At 34.0% G+C, this 16,736-nt stretch overlaps 1 protein-coding gene and 1 non-coding gene across 2 annotated transcripts; both read right to left on the bottom strand.

The window, feature by feature from the left end:
* Positions 1 to 417: 417 nt before the first annotated feature.
* Positions 418 to 7,926, bottom strand: LOC139866061 (ABC transporter B family member 26, chloroplastic-like). Its single transcript, XM_071854186.1, has 16 exons — positions 7,813 to 7,926; positions 7,643 to 7,687; positions 7,408 to 7,530; positions 7,217 to 7,320; positions 6,800 to 6,854; positions 6,633 to 6,703; positions 6,306 to 6,408; positions 5,564 to 5,774; positions 5,026 to 5,099; positions 4,323 to 4,379; positions 4,165 to 4,239; positions 3,935 to 4,009; positions 3,164 to 3,445; positions 1,814 to 1,878; positions 1,684 to 1,744; positions 418 to 937 (listed from the first exon to the last, which is right to left on the bottom strand). The coding sequence occupies exons 1-16, from the start codon at positions 7,819 to 7,821 to the stop codon at positions 866 to 868; spliced, it is 1,482 nt and encodes a 493-aa protein (XP_071710287.1). The 5' UTR covers positions 7,822 to 7,926; the 3' UTR covers positions 418 to 865.
* Positions 7,927 to 9,742: 1,816 nt separating this feature from the next.
* TRNAQ-CUG (transfer RNA glutamine (anticodon CUG)) lies at positions 9,743 to 9,814 on the bottom strand. Its single transcript has one exon. It is a non-coding gene; the product is annotated as a tRNA-Gln (tRNA).
* Between the last annotated feature and the right edge of the window lie 6,922 nt (positions 9,815 to 16,736).

The following is a 16,736-nucleotide window of genomic DNA, read 5'->3' as shown; positions in this document are numbered from 1 at the left end:
AGACAATGTATGTAATTAAACCTCTCTAGAATCCTTATTTACTTAACCTCTCCACCACCACCACTCCCGTGGTGAGAGTGACATTTGGGTGCTTTTCTTCTCCCTCGTGTAGGCAACTAGATCTTTAGTCTTTACTTGTCGGTTTACTCCGTTGTTTGAGCATTTAGTACAATTGATATTTAGGTCTTCTTATTAGCGTGTTAGACTTTATTTTCTTTCCTTGCAAAGCGTGTCTCCATCCTATTGGTAGGACCTTGTATTTCAAGTTACATTTTTTTTTGTCGCTTGTCAAGCTTGATTTAGATTTCTTTTTGTGTAGGTTGTACTTGTTAATAGTTGGATCCGTATAATGTACATGTTTTTAGAAGAAAAAAAACAAACAAACAAAAAACAGAAAGAAATTAAATCTGGCTTAAAACCATTTATATGCATGCGTGTACAAATAGGGGGCAAACACATCTTTCTGTTTCCTACAAATGCAACACCTGTTAATAACATAACCAAAATCTAGCCCATAAAACTCTTTTTTCACACAGCAAAACATCATAAACACAAAAGGTGATGGAAGACAAAACCAGTTCATCATCATATCCTAAAGACCTTCCATTGCAAGAACTTAAAGCTAAAGTCCACCTTCAAAATGACCAAATCATTAATCTCCATAACAAATCAGACCTCAATGAACAAAATCATGAAAACAAATCTGAACCGTCCGATATGAAGATGAACAAATCAGAAAAAGCGCCACAACCTCTGCCACACAAACAGGTTCCTCAGCCTGATGATTTCATCTCCGCACAACAAGCTCTAGAGAAACTTTAATTATATTTATATCTTAATTTAGTAACACTGATCATGATGTTTGTTATATATATTGAAGTTGATGTAATCGTGCGTATAATCCGTTTTGTTGCAAAAGCTTCTTGTGATCACCCATCTGCATGCTCAAATTAATCATGTCATCAGCCTTTAGGCTTTAGCCAGTTAATATTATAGCATCATATACATATATATGGCTGCTACTCAATGTGTGAATATGGTTTATATATCTTTTATTTTAATACATATTATGAAATTATGAAATTAAATTATGAATTATGAAAGACTTATGAATAACTCGAACAACACATCATGTAGAAGAGTCTGCAAGATTTAACCTACCATACCATTTAACCTGTGTGTTTCCTAATATATACAAATCCATTAGACCCAAATTCTAAGATAACTAGACCAAGGTTGCAAATCCTACTACTCGGGGAATACATTGTCCGGGACTTTAGGGAATACTCCGATTTTGACTAATGTTTGACTTAACCGAGTTTTGACTGATTTACCGAGTAATCTCAGTTTTGATCGATTTTGACCGATTTTGACCAAGGTTTGATTACTCGGCTTTTGACTGATTTACCGAGTAATCCCGAGTTTTGACTGAGTTTGACCGATTTTGACCAAAGTTTGATTACTCGGCTCGGACCTCTCTAAAAACCGAGTACTCGGTCGAGTTTTGCAACCTTGAACTAAGACCTAGCCAAATTTGTATTAAAGCTGTATCATTATAAGCTGAATCTGTGTTAACTTACAACCCAACACATTTGACCACAAACATGCTCTATCAGACATGAATCCGTTTTAGATTACTACCCAACCCGAATCAACATGCATGAAGAAATACAAGAATGATACCTCAGCAACTCGGCCGTCATTCATAACCACAATTTTGTCTGCAGCTCTTGCTGTTGATAGCCTGCAAATGGAGTTCACTGTAAATCTCTATACCTCAAGTCAACGTACAAAAAGTAACATTACAACTCACCTGTGTGCTATGAGAATGATGGACCTTTTCGCCTTCATGTCGCTTTTCAATCCAAACATTAGTTCCTATTCGATAAGGAGAAGACGAAAAAGTTACAGCTGATAATTGCAACAAATGACATAACACATTTGTTTGTTATATTTGACAGACAGTTAGCAGTACAACTCTGATTAAGCTGTGAGTGAGCTAATTTGACATCACAATTAAAAACCAATGCTTTTAACTCACATCCAAAAGGATGTTCTAAATGAATAGGTGGAAAAATCGATCTATCAAAAGAGAGACTGTTAGTGTTAAGTTACGGTTTGCTTAAAACACTTCACTACACAATGGCGAACTTTTAATACCAGCCAGATGACCCGTTTTCACTTATATGGACTAAAAATGTCCCTTAGAAGCTACATCCAGCAAAAATAGGGATGAACCAACGAAAAATATCTATTAGACCATTCGCAATGGTGAGTGGTGTCACTTTTGGTGTCACTTGCCTTTTTGCACTTTTTTGCTGAGTAGGACGTGTTACTTTTCTGAGTGGAGTAGTGGTGGTGTTACTTTTTGGTGTTAGTTTGGAGTATTGTGATGATGTGTTAAAATCTAATTGGGTTAAGTATTAAATGGGGATATAAATAATATTTTTAAATCAATAAAAAAATAAAAAAACAAGTAACATGGTGTCACTTACCATGTTACTTTGTGACTAACGCCGAAGTAACACCAAAAGTGACACACCATTACGGGAGGAGGTTGGTGTCACTTTTGCCACATGTGCAAAGTGACGGTGTCACTTTACACCATTACAAATGGTCTTATGACTTTTGTCATCAAGGTTGCAGATCTTAGAATTACTTGACGAGTGCTCGGTTTTTGCCCGCGAGTACTTGGCCAAACTTGGTCAAAACTCGGGATTACTTGGAAAATCGGTCAAAACTCGGGAGTACAAGGAAAATCAGTCAAAACTAGGTCAACATTGGTAAAAGTCAAACTTGGTCAATATCCGAGTGCTAGTTGCCGAGTACTCCCTAAAAACGGGAAGAGATTTTGGCAACCTTGTTTGTCATGCATTAAAGTGTTTAATTTGCCTTTGCACTTGCTATGATAAGTTGAAGCTGCAATGGTCGGTTGTGATTGTTTAGTTGAACTGGTTATGACCATAGAGCGTGTAAATATACTCATTTCAAATAATCACAGCTGGATAGGTGAAAAGTTTATGTAACAACACCAATTACTGGGATAAACAATAAAATCACCATCTTTCAGCAACTTATTAATCCCGACTTCAGTTCTCGTAATCGCAATAATCGACTTAAAAACAAATATCAGAACACCCCTTAAGAAATCAAAATTACAAACCTGAATGTAATATTCACTTTCTGCATCCAGAGCACTGGTGGGTTCATCAAGGATCAGTATAACAGGGTCCCTAACAATGGCCCTAGCAATTGCAATTCTTTGTTTTTGCCCCCCACTTAGAAGCTCATCATCAACTATTGTTTCATAGCCATTAGGAAGGGAGCAGATGAAGTCATGGGCATAAGCTTGTTTTGCAGCCCTTTCTATATCTTCCTGGTTTAGATCCCTTGAACAACCATAGCTTATGTTCGACTTTATATCCATCCTAAATAGATGCGGTTCCTGCAATTGCGACAAAATCCAGAATTATGTACAAGATGAGTTGCATGAATTGCGAGACACTACATCTTGGTTGTTTTGGGATCAAACATTCTCAAGGTTGGAAAAGTCGTGAGACGGAGACGAGTCAGTTGGGACTTTGAAACGACTAATCGGCAACGTCCGACATTGACTTTTGTTGACATATATATTAAACGAAAAAATATATCAAACATAAATATACTATAAATATATTTCAAGGATATATAGAGGGCACAAAATCTGACTATAGCAGATATTAAGATTTTGACCTAACTTATCTTTGACCGACTCAGACCGACTTTTTTGGTCATGGCCGACTTATTAAACATTTGTGGTGAAACTGGACGGACTAGTCACCAAACCGACTAGTCCGCTGACTAGTCAGCCCAGACAGCCACCGTTTACAACACTGACCATTCTTCCTCAAGAGTAAGGATCTACCATGAAAATCTACAAAGAAACTTCACAAACCTGCCCAACATAGCCAATATTCTCTCTCAACCATCTGATGTCCAAGTTTATAAGTGGATGACCATCAATTAGTATCTGCAAAATTATATCAAAATTCATCATTTTTAACGACAGGATTCTGAAACTTGTTATTCACAGCACCAATTATCTTCCTATAGTATGCAATCTAGGAGGTAAAAAATGGTACTAAGTTGGTAGTATGGTACTTCATGAGGACAAATGTGGAGTACCTGTCCGTGCGTTGGCTCATACAGACCTAGTAGGAGATGCACTAATGTGCTTTTCCCGCTGCCACTGCGACCAACCTGGATAAAAGAAGTAATGTGGACGGGTTACTACCACATAATCAGAAACGGAGAAATAAATGTAAGAGAATAAGATTTCTTACAATTGCCATCACTTCATTTGGTTGTATACAGATGTTAACTTCTTTCAGCGTGGGCGTCTGTAGGAGTGGACAGATACGTAAGTTGTTTCCTTTAAATTACAAAGAAAATATGAAAGATTTCAAACCTATAACTTAATAATAGAAGAAAAATAAAGAGAGCTGCGGCGAGAACAAAAATATCAAAAGTAAATATTATTCATAAAGATGTTAATTAATTTTGAGCAGAATAGCAAACTGTTTATGTGACAATGTCTGTATTTGGGCTTTCCATTATCATTTTTGATAGGTTGTACAGTACAAGTACGCCTGTTAATGCACCTTTGTGGTGATGAATTTATGAAAGAGGATGGCGGATTTATCAATGCCCATAGTACTATCATTAGCGCGTCAAATGGGTGAACAAATAGCATATATTCAAGTGTAAGAACCTCTTAAATTGCTTTATGAAAAAACTAAAATTAAAGTAAACCACTATTTATAATAGTTTTTATAATCTAATCATATATATAATCTATCTAACAGAATGAAATGTTGGCCCAAAGTAGAAATTTATTTTGACCAATACAATTTAGATGCATTTTTTAGAAGAGGTGACCCTGACTCATGAGCCTCCTTCAGAAAACCAAACATAAGAATAATAACATGCATCAGGCATCAAAACGACCTATAATGATATTACGTCTTAAAAAGCAAGTGTATGTACCTTTGTTCGTGAAGGGTAGTGATAGGACACATTTACGAATTCCAATTGCACCCGTAGCTTTTGCAACTTCACTCCTGTATTGAGAAAAAATAAAACCGATTAGAGCTGAAACTAATACCATAAATTTTCTGTGACAATGAAATAGATAAACTTGTCAAACGAAGGTCTTTCTTTCATTTAAGTAATATTATCCCCTTCAACTAAAAATGATCAATATGGGTGGGTCAAACAATTTTACACACGCCCAAAGTATACGCTATATTAACAATCTCCTAGACTGCTTTACTTGGAAAAACAAATCATTCTTTAGAAAAGAACTCTGATTATATATAATATGATTGATTTTTTACAAAATCAAACAAAAAAAGTATTAGCAAATCATCCCAACCATTTGATCGTCCCAAAAGTTCACAAGTTTAACCCAACTAGTTTGTTACTGTTTCATCAGAAATAGTTATCTCTCATCTACAACGATCCAGTCTTTAAAGAATGGGAACGATAAATGTATAGCTATCCAAAATAATTACAGTTTTCATGCCTTTTGCTGAAAATTGATTGCTGGGTAAGATATCAATTAACTGAAAGACCTTTTCGCTTGCACCAACACACTGAAGTAATGATGAATAATTATCTGCTAATCTCCACGCAGCATATATTAACCATTCACAGTACAATACATATTTGGTAAGTTGCTCAGCTGATGCGTGACCACTAAGGATGGACACTCCTCCCAGTAAGATAGCAAAAACCTGTATATTTTAGTCGAGCAGGTTACTTAAAAAACAGTCATGACTGTTCATGTAATACTATAGAGGCAGCACAAAGAGCGGGTCATGTAGATGTTTGGGTAATGGATCAAAATGAGTTCAGGTCAAAAAGAGTATTTTTATACAGGTTGGACTGGGTTGACCTGAAACCACTTTTCTCCAAAACTAGCATAAACAATTTGAGTTAAATATGATTACAAAGATTATATATATACGGGAAAAAACATTTTTTTAATGAAGATATATAAAATAAAATAATAGGTCGTCTGCACTGACAATAGAATTGGTCAACGTCAGCCCAATTAGCTTTTGAAACATTTGACCCGTGTTTATTCTGGCTAATCATTTCCATTTAGCTATTCGACCCATTTAGACATAAATTTAACTTGAGTGGCTGAATCAAACCATTCATAAACAGGCGGGGATGAGATTGCCACCTCTACTATACCATATAGGAATCACTTTAAAATCGATTATATTCATCGAAACTGTTTAACCATGTGCTCAATAAACCTGTGTTAAACGGTAGAGAGTGCTGAAACTAAAATTCCATAGTCCATAAGCAGCACTTTCTCGCACGCTTACAAAAGCCAGTTTGTCCAGCCAGTACCTATATCTAGGAACATATAATGTACACATAACAATTAGCATTTATGTACAACAACAACAACAACAACAACAACAACAACAACAACAGTACCCAATACAACAACAATTAGCATTTATGTATTTAGAGAAATAGTTTACCGAAGTGAAATTTATAATAAAAAGCTTTTTGTACAATGCAACTGGAGGGAAAATTTACCTAATGAGAGAATATTACAGGGTAAGCATATTCACCTTTCATATTCTTTTGATTCAGTTCCATTAACCCGGATTGTTCTAATTAAAGAAAAAGTTTCTTGAGAGACCTGAATTTTACGAGAAAAAGGACATACAATTAGCAATGTTAGTGCACAATATTGTTTGATGCTCAGAAAACAATGTCAAAATTAGATCAGTCTCACTTCATTGGCATGAGCAGCTGAATCTTGAATAAGTTTTGCTACTTTCTTTTGGTACCTTATAGATAGGAAATATAGTCATGCCTTTTAGAGATACGCAAATCCGGTTCTTGAATTATAAAAATCTATGGTGATTGAAGGTAAAAGTATATAAGATATTGTCACATAAAGATGTGCTCAAGAAATCTTATGTATAACCAGATATTCTGAAAGTCTATTCCATAATCCGGTTCAACGTTTTTTGAGAAAATGTCAAAAAGGTCAATCATAATACCTGAAGACACGTACTTCTATGACTTCATTTATTACAGATTTGCAAAAGTTTGATTGTTAAACATAGATAAAATTGCACTTTTTTTTTACTAATAAGTCATATCATGTGTATCAATTGTAAATCTTATGAAACAAATGGATACTCACCTTCCATACACTAGAAAAATCAAACAGAGCAGAGTGCATATAAAGCAAGATGACATTGCAAGAGGCCAACTTAATGTTAACAGATTAAGCAGTGCCCCTGTTCCCTGAAAATTTTGATTTCATATTAAAGAATGTAGACGAGAATAAATGAGGCTTAAAAATGGAAAACCAGATTTAACGAAGGTATCAACCTGTAGAGTATATCGTACTATCAAATGTAAGTTGTTTGAAATGATATGCGACAATTTTTGGCAATCCGCACCAAGCCTGCTAGTCAAATTTCCAACTGGTTCCCTATCAAAGAAGGATATATTCTGACAGTAGGGACTTGTCAATTATACATGTAACATATATGTGTGCAAGTATATATGACACTATAGTATACTTGAAATGTAGTGAATATGATTGCTAAGAATAACAAATCACCTGAAATAACATATTCTTGTACAAAGTTCCCCTTAGACGCTTGAGCTGTGAAATAATATTAATCATATAAAGTGTCAATTAGTGGGCAAAAACTTGCAGACAATCAACTAAAGAAGGGGGTATATTAGCGATTAGAATTAAGTTTCCCACGTCGAAGAGGACTCACTCACCAGGGTCATGTTTGCAATTCCAAAACAGCCACTTCGCAACCCGCTGAAAGCCAAAAATCAACTCTTTAATTGTAACCACTTCAATCAGGCACCATATGAAGAGATCAAATTAACTGCCTCTGTTTTTTTTCTTTTACCACAAAAATCTAAAGTTAATGGGAGATGAGATACGCTTGGTACCACCTCAATCATGATAGGATACCTTTGAGATACCGCTATTCTCTCATAAATATAATCATTCAATTTCAAATATTCCACGCAGAGTTGCAGATTGCAAATATGGGATGACTAGCTGTAGTTAAGCCATTCCGGATAGTGTACAGCACCAAATGATCTCAAGATAGCCTAGTGGTTAGGGTCTGATATCCTCAAAGAGGCCTATGGGGTACAAACCTCACTAGTAGCATGTGTTGGATGGTCAAGGAAGGGTCGGAAATGCTCACAGGATTACCCGGTTAGACCGCGTACATTAAACTAAATATACTCCCACTCCCCGAGTAGCCTAAACAAAAAAAACCTTATCCATTTACCTGTTTGTACCCCTCCAGATCAATTGAGTATGTCTACATTACAAAAAGGAAGTTTATGGATGTGTCATTATAAATTGCTTACAAATGATTGCATACAAATGACCGAGGGCAGACCTAGTATAGGTTGAGTGGTAGCACGTGACACCAGTGAAATACGCTATGTAGTGAATTTTTTCTTTTTCTTTTTTTGGTTTTTAACTAGTGACACCTAAGTGGATAGTGTAAATTTTTTGAGTGACACCACTGAAATAAGCTATCAAGTAGAAAATTTTTTGAGTCTTTAACCAGTAATAACAGTGACTATCATTCTTAGATCCGCCACTACAAATGACCATAACTGTGACGGAATCAAGATACAATGGTATAGCATACCTAGGCTAAAACTCATCAACCCATGGGATCAAGATAGTCTACCTAAAACTAACATTAGTAGTACTTAATTAAAAGGACTACATATGCAACCGTTAGACTGATCACTTGTGCATGAAAACCATAAGCCTACGCACTCGGAACATATTGCTTCATTTATTTTAATGTGTTGTTACACACATACACAAAAATTATATAAACTTCAACATGTTATTAACATTGGCTTGTGTACGATAATTCAAACTATCTTTAATACAATTCATGATGGTTTGTAATGACTTTAGACCATTTTAGTAGGTTAACATTTTTCAGTTTCTGCTAGCAGAAGAATACATATATATCCATACACACATCAATATCACAATCCTAGCATTAGTCTTTACCTACATATACCCGAAACGAAGCACAAAAATATCAAAATCTTCATGTTTCTGTAAAAAACCACTGCATCACCATTTTGTGCTGAAAATATGGATGCTGTCAATAAACTAGGCATCGAAACCTCTGAAATCTGCATACGTAAATACATATCAACTATTAAGTATCCCATTACACACAAAATCATCAGTTAAACAACATAATTTCAATAATATATACCGCAGCAAAAGCTAATGAACCAAAACCGACATATATAATGAATTTATCTTCTTCCACCAGTTTCCAAATCCGATTAAGAACGTACGAAACGGTAACTGGATTGACTGTTTTGACCGTATTAGGTTCATCTCGTTCTTCATCTAAGTTCCACCAATTTCTTCCAGGTATATAATCAGTCCATGTGTGAGTGTTTTGTGATGAACTGTGGCAGCGGGTGGTTGTAAGTGTTAATTTTGTTAGTGGATTGTGGATCCGGATAAACGAGGGGTATGAAAATGTGTTTTTTGGTGGTTGAAATTGAGTTGAACAACGGCCATTGATGGATTTAGTGTGTGATTGAGTGGTGTTCATTTTGCAGTCAAGGTGTTTGATGAAATGCAATGGAAGAAATGCGTAGATTACGCACCAGTTTAAAAAAATAAACAAAAAAGCTTAGGTCCTACCGAGATTTGAACTCGGGTTACTGGATTCAGAGTCCAATGTCCTAACCACTAGACCACAGGACCAATTTGCTTTTATTTTGCAACTATCGTGTATAGACACGAAAATATTTAGGCACATTTGCGATTTCAAAAAAATTAATATTAGTAATTAATAGTTATAATTTAATATGATTAATAATTCAGTTTAATAATAATATAATATATAATCATATAATGATCATATATAAGAGAGATAGTTGAGTTTGTTACAAAATCAATGGTTGAAATTCAAATCATTTAATCAATTAATGATTTGAAGGAAAAGACAATTATGAATAATCCAAAGTAATGATTAAAAATCGTAGTTATGAACTCATAAAGGTTCAATATTGTTTTTGTATTCTAAGGCGTATGTATTAGCTACCACATGTATCCATGAAAATCTCTTTCGGATGCAACTTTTTGTAAACTTCGTTGTATATTGCTCGCAAAATCGAATTTTTTTTGTTACAAACACAAATGTAATGAATTTTTTTCAAAATTAAATTATTTCAGAGAACAACCTACCGTAAAATTGCTTCACATCATATTCATCAAGATTGTCTCTTATTGTGTATGACTTCGACACCATTGTTGCGAATGGATGCTCTTGCACTTGAACATATATGTTAATAGTGGAGCGAAAGAAGAAGACTATGATGTGTTTGAAAATTAATTACGTTGGTGACTAATGTATTAGTAGTAATAAAAGAAAGGTTAGAACAGTACAGTGTTGCCCCTCACTTGAATATGACATTATCGGACTTAACGGTTTTATTTGATGGTCGTGAGTGAGAGCGACCACCAACATAGTTTTTGTAATATATAGTGATCAACTACATAAAAAAAGTACAGGACCACCCATGTAATTTTGAGTAAACCACAAAGACCAACAGTGTAATTTTAGTATTAACATGAATATCCGACTTGTTTTGTGAACTGAATAATCGCATAACGATCACCTTCTTTATGGGTAACATTGTTCAGTTTGCATAACGATAAATAACCATAAATAACCATAAATAAAATTAAATTGTCTAAATGTTGAGTTAGTATTTAGTATCTTTATTATTATTATACAGCTAGAAGAAACTATGAAGAGTGTAGCTTAATTAGGTGAATGTTTTTCCACTCAAATTTCAAATATTGAAATTTATAAGAACTCTTCATACTAGGGATGGTAATGGATTGGATATGGATCGGGTGATGTCGTATTCATATCCATATCCATTTAATTTTTGTTCATCCATATCCATATCCATTTACTTTCAGATCATCCGTCCATATCCATATCCAATGGATTAAGCGGGTTAATGGATATCCAATGGATATAAAAAAATGTTATAATATTTTTTAATATGCGATTAAAACGTAAACGTAGTATAGCAAAAATAAATATGACGACATTAAAAATCTATCCATAAAAATGTGTAATCTTTGTCGAAGATATAACAAAATTTGCTAAACTTATTATAAAACATTGATTATAAAAAATTAAATATAAAATTTGTAAGTTTATTTTGTTAGATATACATGTTTTATTGTAATATATTATAGTTATAGTTATTTCATTATATGGTTGAAAGCAAAATGTAAATAACGGTAAATGAGCTTGTAATAGTAAATATATAAGAATATATCTATATTTATGTATTTGTATACGTATTTCAGGTGATAATGGATATATCCATGGATGAAACTTTTCATCCATGTCCATATCCATATCCATTTAGGTTCATCCATATCCGTATCCATATCCGTTTAGGTTCATCCATATCCATCACGAAGCGGGTGGATCGGGTAGATATCCACCGGATCGGGTGGCCATTGTCATCCCTACTTCATACATGCGATTCCTCTTCTGCCAAGAATTTAAATTATAATATTTAGTACCACTTGTTGCAGAAACGATAATAAGAATATAAATAGGGGTAACCTAAAACCTCCTTAATTCTGGCCATTTGACAAATGAAAATCAGAATCTCGCTAACAGTGATCCGACAAATATCCTTAACCTGAGTAACCTAAAACGGTATTTTTGAGGAGCATTTCTGGCCGGAGGTCCTTTAGGAAGCAATCTCTTGGCTCTCGAGTAGAGGGAGAGACGATCTTATCTAGTCATGGGTTCTATACCCGCGGGTGGAGTAGGGACTTCCTTCTACTCTAGAGCTCGAGAAATAATTGTCTATACTTCACCTCCCCATACCCCACATTCGTGGGATTGGTCATTGTTGTTGTTGTGGTGTTATTTTAAAGCTACACAAAGTTAGCATAATTACATATTTACATGCTTATACATAGGAAATGACGAACATATAAAAGAAGCACACTAATAGCTAAGCCCAAGTAGACCCAAGATGATCAAACGACGTGCAAATTAGGAATCGGCTCAAATTAGGGTTCTTTTTCTTGCGCGTTACATGTAACGATTTTTACGCGTTATTATATACGGTTCTATCCAATCCATCGATAATAATTCGATCCGTGTATACAATCCACATATCATCACTGGATGTTTCGTTCAATTTTCTACGATTCTTCTTAAAGTCGGTTATAAAAACGTTATCATCTGTTCATCACATTATTATCGTTATCTTTTTTATTTTTTCAATTATCAAAACAAAAACCTCAAAAATCATGGAATACAGAAGATTGCATCTCACTTTAATCTCCGCAAAGGGACTCAAAAACAACCACAGTAGTATTTTCGGTAAAAGTAGTGATACGTACGCCGTCGTTTCAACCACCGGCAACAAAGCTGTATTTACCAGCAGGACGGTGAGTGTCCACAGTGAGAGTACGGATCCCCAGTGGTATTACTTTTACCCGATGGAATTTGTTGTTGAAGAAACTGTTTTACAAAGAAACGGTTCAACAATCGTGATTAAAATCAAAGGTGTAAGAAAGTACTTTGTGAGCAATAAATTAGGAAAAGTCAAAGTTTCGGTCAAACAACTTCTAGAAGGTGTAGAAAAAAGGATGCAGCAGCAGCAGGTGGAGGTTAGTTATGAATTGAGAAAGGCGTCTGGGAAATAAAATGGTGGGGTTGTTACCTTTTGGTATAAGTTTGGCGAGAAATTTAAGGCCGTCCCTTTCCTGCCCCTGTTAGGAAGGAATGATGATGATGATGATGATTATCAACAACATTATGTTGATCCTAATCGGTGGGTTGTAATTGCTACGGCTATGTTATAATCGTATTTTTCTTTATACTCTATGATTTGAGATTTGATTGTACATGTTAAACAAGTCGATTTTATTGTACATGATTTGATTGTATTTTTTTATTTTTTATTTTACGGAGTAATATCTATTTCTTGTACAAAAAGTAGAGTTAATATAAGTATATTTTATGGTTATGATGTTTGCAATTGCAATTTAATTTTTGTATTAATAAAGGAACCGATTCGGTTTCTATACTAATTTAGCATTAATATCTGCAGTTTGAATAACCCCATATTGTACAACAAAATATATTGTCCTCATTTGTTTTTGTCCCCATACCCCTGGGTATTGTTATTGTTGTTATATTTGTTTTTGTACACCAAGATATTTTAATAATTAAATCTGAGTTATGGGTGATAATGATACCGCAACCCGCAGGCGCACCGCGAATGTATGCGGACAATCACTATTGTGCGTATGCGTGTTCTTGTGTGCGGTATGCGGCGTGCGAATGCCTTTGTTCCCGGTACGGCGGTTGCTTAGCTGTCAAGTAAATATCTTTTCCATAATTATATCCGTGATTCGGGGGAGTCAGTTATGGATGAGATTATGATGATCTGGGACGATTCAAGAATTAGGGTTTGCCTATAAATACAAACCCTGATCATCGTTTACCGCAGACAGCACATTACGTAACCATCGCATACGATACACATTACGTAAAACAGCATCATTCAGCATCTTTTCAAGGTTAACAGGTTAGTCTTTTGTAAGCTAGTACCTACGACCTTATTTTGGGCCTTCCGATCAGCGACCGCTATCGAAGGTGGACTTAATCACTTGGCCACCCCGCCGACATCATCATGTCGGCCAGGGTTATTCACGGTAGCCGGACCGGAGAGCCACGTTCTAAGATCCTTAAACCCCTCTTTACGTATTGAGCAGGCATATTAAACCCCTCGGTTAAAATATGCATGATCAAGTGGTGCTTTCATTGAGAGTCGAATTAATTCAAGACTGTTTAATTGCTTTTTCTTTTAAGGTTTTGAATTGTATGACTCGTTATTTACAAAATTTTTGAATTTTTTCTTTAACAGTATCATGACTTCCGAGGAATCATCGGAACATACCCAAACAGATGTTCAGAACGCACCGTCTGGTAGTCAACATACACCGGTTATGACTACGGAGGCCGCTACTCAGGCGGGATACACGATATACCCTCCACCTATATCCGGCGAACCCTTTCAGAGGTACAATGTAGTGACCCGGAAATTTCCGATCAAATTTAAACTTTAATCTTTATATGTATCCGACACGATAAGCAAAATCTGTAATGTTGAGTCTCGAAAAGTTTGAAAACTATATTCATGTAATCAATTACCCTTTGACCATGTCTGACGATTCACGAACAAAAATGTGTAAATAGAAATGTATGTGTATGTACATATGTGTATTTTTTTTTAAGCTAAGAAATATTGATAAAACATTTAAGAGCTTGGTGATACAAAAATAGATTATGAGATTATTATGTGACTTGAAAGCATTGAACGAATTAGTTGATATGAATATAAGCTACGAGATCTATTTTATGAACATAGAAATGCTATCACAGTAGTTAGTGAATAATACTTTACTTGAACGTATTTGTTCGATGTAAGTTTATCAATGAGATTAAAAGATAATATCAAGTGATTGATTTATCAGGTACATTGAATTATAATTACGAGTCTTTGTTATGAGGTCCACTTGAATTAGAAAACTCTTACTTTTAACGGTATTCGGAATATTTAGTAAAGTGATTCCATGTAAGAACAAAAGTGTTATTATTGAGGATTAGACAGAGGTTAGCGGAGAGTCTCGTTTAATTATCAAAAGCGTACCTTGCAATGATTGACTTGTGTCACTTGGTAGGTTAATTATTTAGTTTTCTTAATATTGAAGACGTTTTACGATATAGATGAAACCTTTTAAAGAATGATTTTGAATATAACTAATTCTGGAAAACTAAATTATATTTATTCAATTTAGTACAAACACTTTTTTTTTCGATATAATAGAATTTGATTATAAAATATTTTTATGGATTTTCAATGATATAAAAATAAAAATAAATATAAAATAAAGATTTCTAATGAGCACCAAAAGACTACAACATTTCATCACAAGATTGAAAGTTAAAATGTTGGAAATCACTAAACCTGCGCACTTGCACGAGAAAAATCATAACTAAATCATACTGACTCGAAAAAGGGTGATTCCGGTGTCCAAACGACCGTAACTCAAAAATCTACAACTTTCATGAAGACACCATACACGAATCGTGTACCTATCTACACGAAACGTGTAATCTTGTGCCGACATATTTTGGTGGCGGCTCACTATGCAACATGTTTTTAATTTTTATTAATATTATATTATATTATTATATTATTTATAAATCTATATATATAGGATCGATCATAATTGTTTTCTAACTATCTATCTCTCACACTCTCTCTATAATTATATTTATTATTATTATTGTTAGTGTTATTATTATTATTATTATTAGTATTATTATACATAAAATACTACGACGAGGTCATGGGCGAGTTATTTCAAAACGGGTTTTATGAGCGGGATAGAGCTAAGGAAATTATGAGTTATGGTTATGGAGGTGATGGGTATTGTTCATGGGTATGCTTGTGAGGTTAAACTAGTGTTTGTCACCTCCATTGCGTCTACGCACCTTTCCTACAATATTGAACCTCAATATTGATACGTGAGTACTCCTAATTTAATTTTTACATACTAATAGTGTATCCCTGACTAGTGCTCGAGAAAATAGGATTATGCATGCTTGTAAATTTGATAGTGCCCTTAGATAGGTTATGCCGAATCTTAAAGGTTGTTATATTATAGTTGAAGGAAGATATAAGATTTGCATGTCCTTAAAAAGCTAGAAAAAAATTAAGAACTTTTCCTTTAGATGCCAAATAGATTTGATGGACGGATTAAAAGTTATAGTCAATTAAAATTTCGTAAAAATGATTATTATCGTCGTTAATATCGTTGTCTTAATTTTTTTATCAAATTGTTATTATTCCAAAATAACACGACTGTTACTTATTATTATTATCAATACTATATTATTAACTAGAAATGTAATACAAATTATATAACTACCTTAATAGAATCTATCGCAGTATTTTTATGATATTAAATGAACTTTATAAGTTTTATTACTTAAGATATATAAAAGTATATTTTAATATAAAATTTTATTTATAAACGAATTATATTATTTACTTTATTAAATCTTTAAAAAAAAATATTTTAAAAATATAAAATGACGATATTTAAATTATATAATAAAACATTTATAAAGTTTTGAAATCATTTGGAGTTAAACTAATTTTTGTCGACCTTTGCATACTAGACTCGAGCATTAGGATTGTGGTACACTATGACTTAACTTAATGTATTAGACAAATATTGACAAATACATAATTATATATAAATAATTTAGGTTCGTGAATCCAAGGCCAACCTTACACTTGTTCAATGATGTTATATGTATTTTTACTACAAAATACAGTATGGTGAGTTTCATTTGCCTTTTTACCCTTTATATTTTTGGGCTGAGAATACATGCGCAATTTTTATAAATGATTTATAAAATAGACACAAGTACGTGAAACTACATTCTATGGTTGAATTATCGAAATCGAATATGCCCCTTTTTATTTAGTCTGGTAATCTAAGAATTAGGGAACAGACACCCTAATTGACGCGAATCCTAAAGATAGATCTATCGGGC

This window comes from Rutidosis leptorrhynchoides, chromosome 9, assembly GCF_046630445.1.
Source record: "Rutidosis leptorrhynchoides isolate AG116_Rl617_1_P2 chromosome 9, CSIRO_AGI_Rlap_v1, whole genome shotgun sequence".
Lineage (NCBI taxonomy): Eukaryota > Viridiplantae > Streptophyta > Magnoliopsida > Asterales > Asteraceae > Rutidosis > Rutidosis leptorrhynchoides.
Note: the sequence above shows the minus strand (reverse complement) of the source record. Positions and strands in the feature narration are given on the sequence as shown.

Coding starts and splice junctions, on each gene's coding strand:
- LOC139866061 (XM_071854186.1), bottom strand. Junction 4,380..5,025: donor ACTACCCTTCACGAACAAAG/GTACATACACTT, acceptor CCACTCCTACAG/ACGCCCACGCTGAAAGAAGT. Junction 938..1,683: donor ATGACGGCCGAGTTGCTGAG/GTATCATTCTTG, acceptor TTGAGCATGCAG/ATGGGTGATCACAAGAAGCT.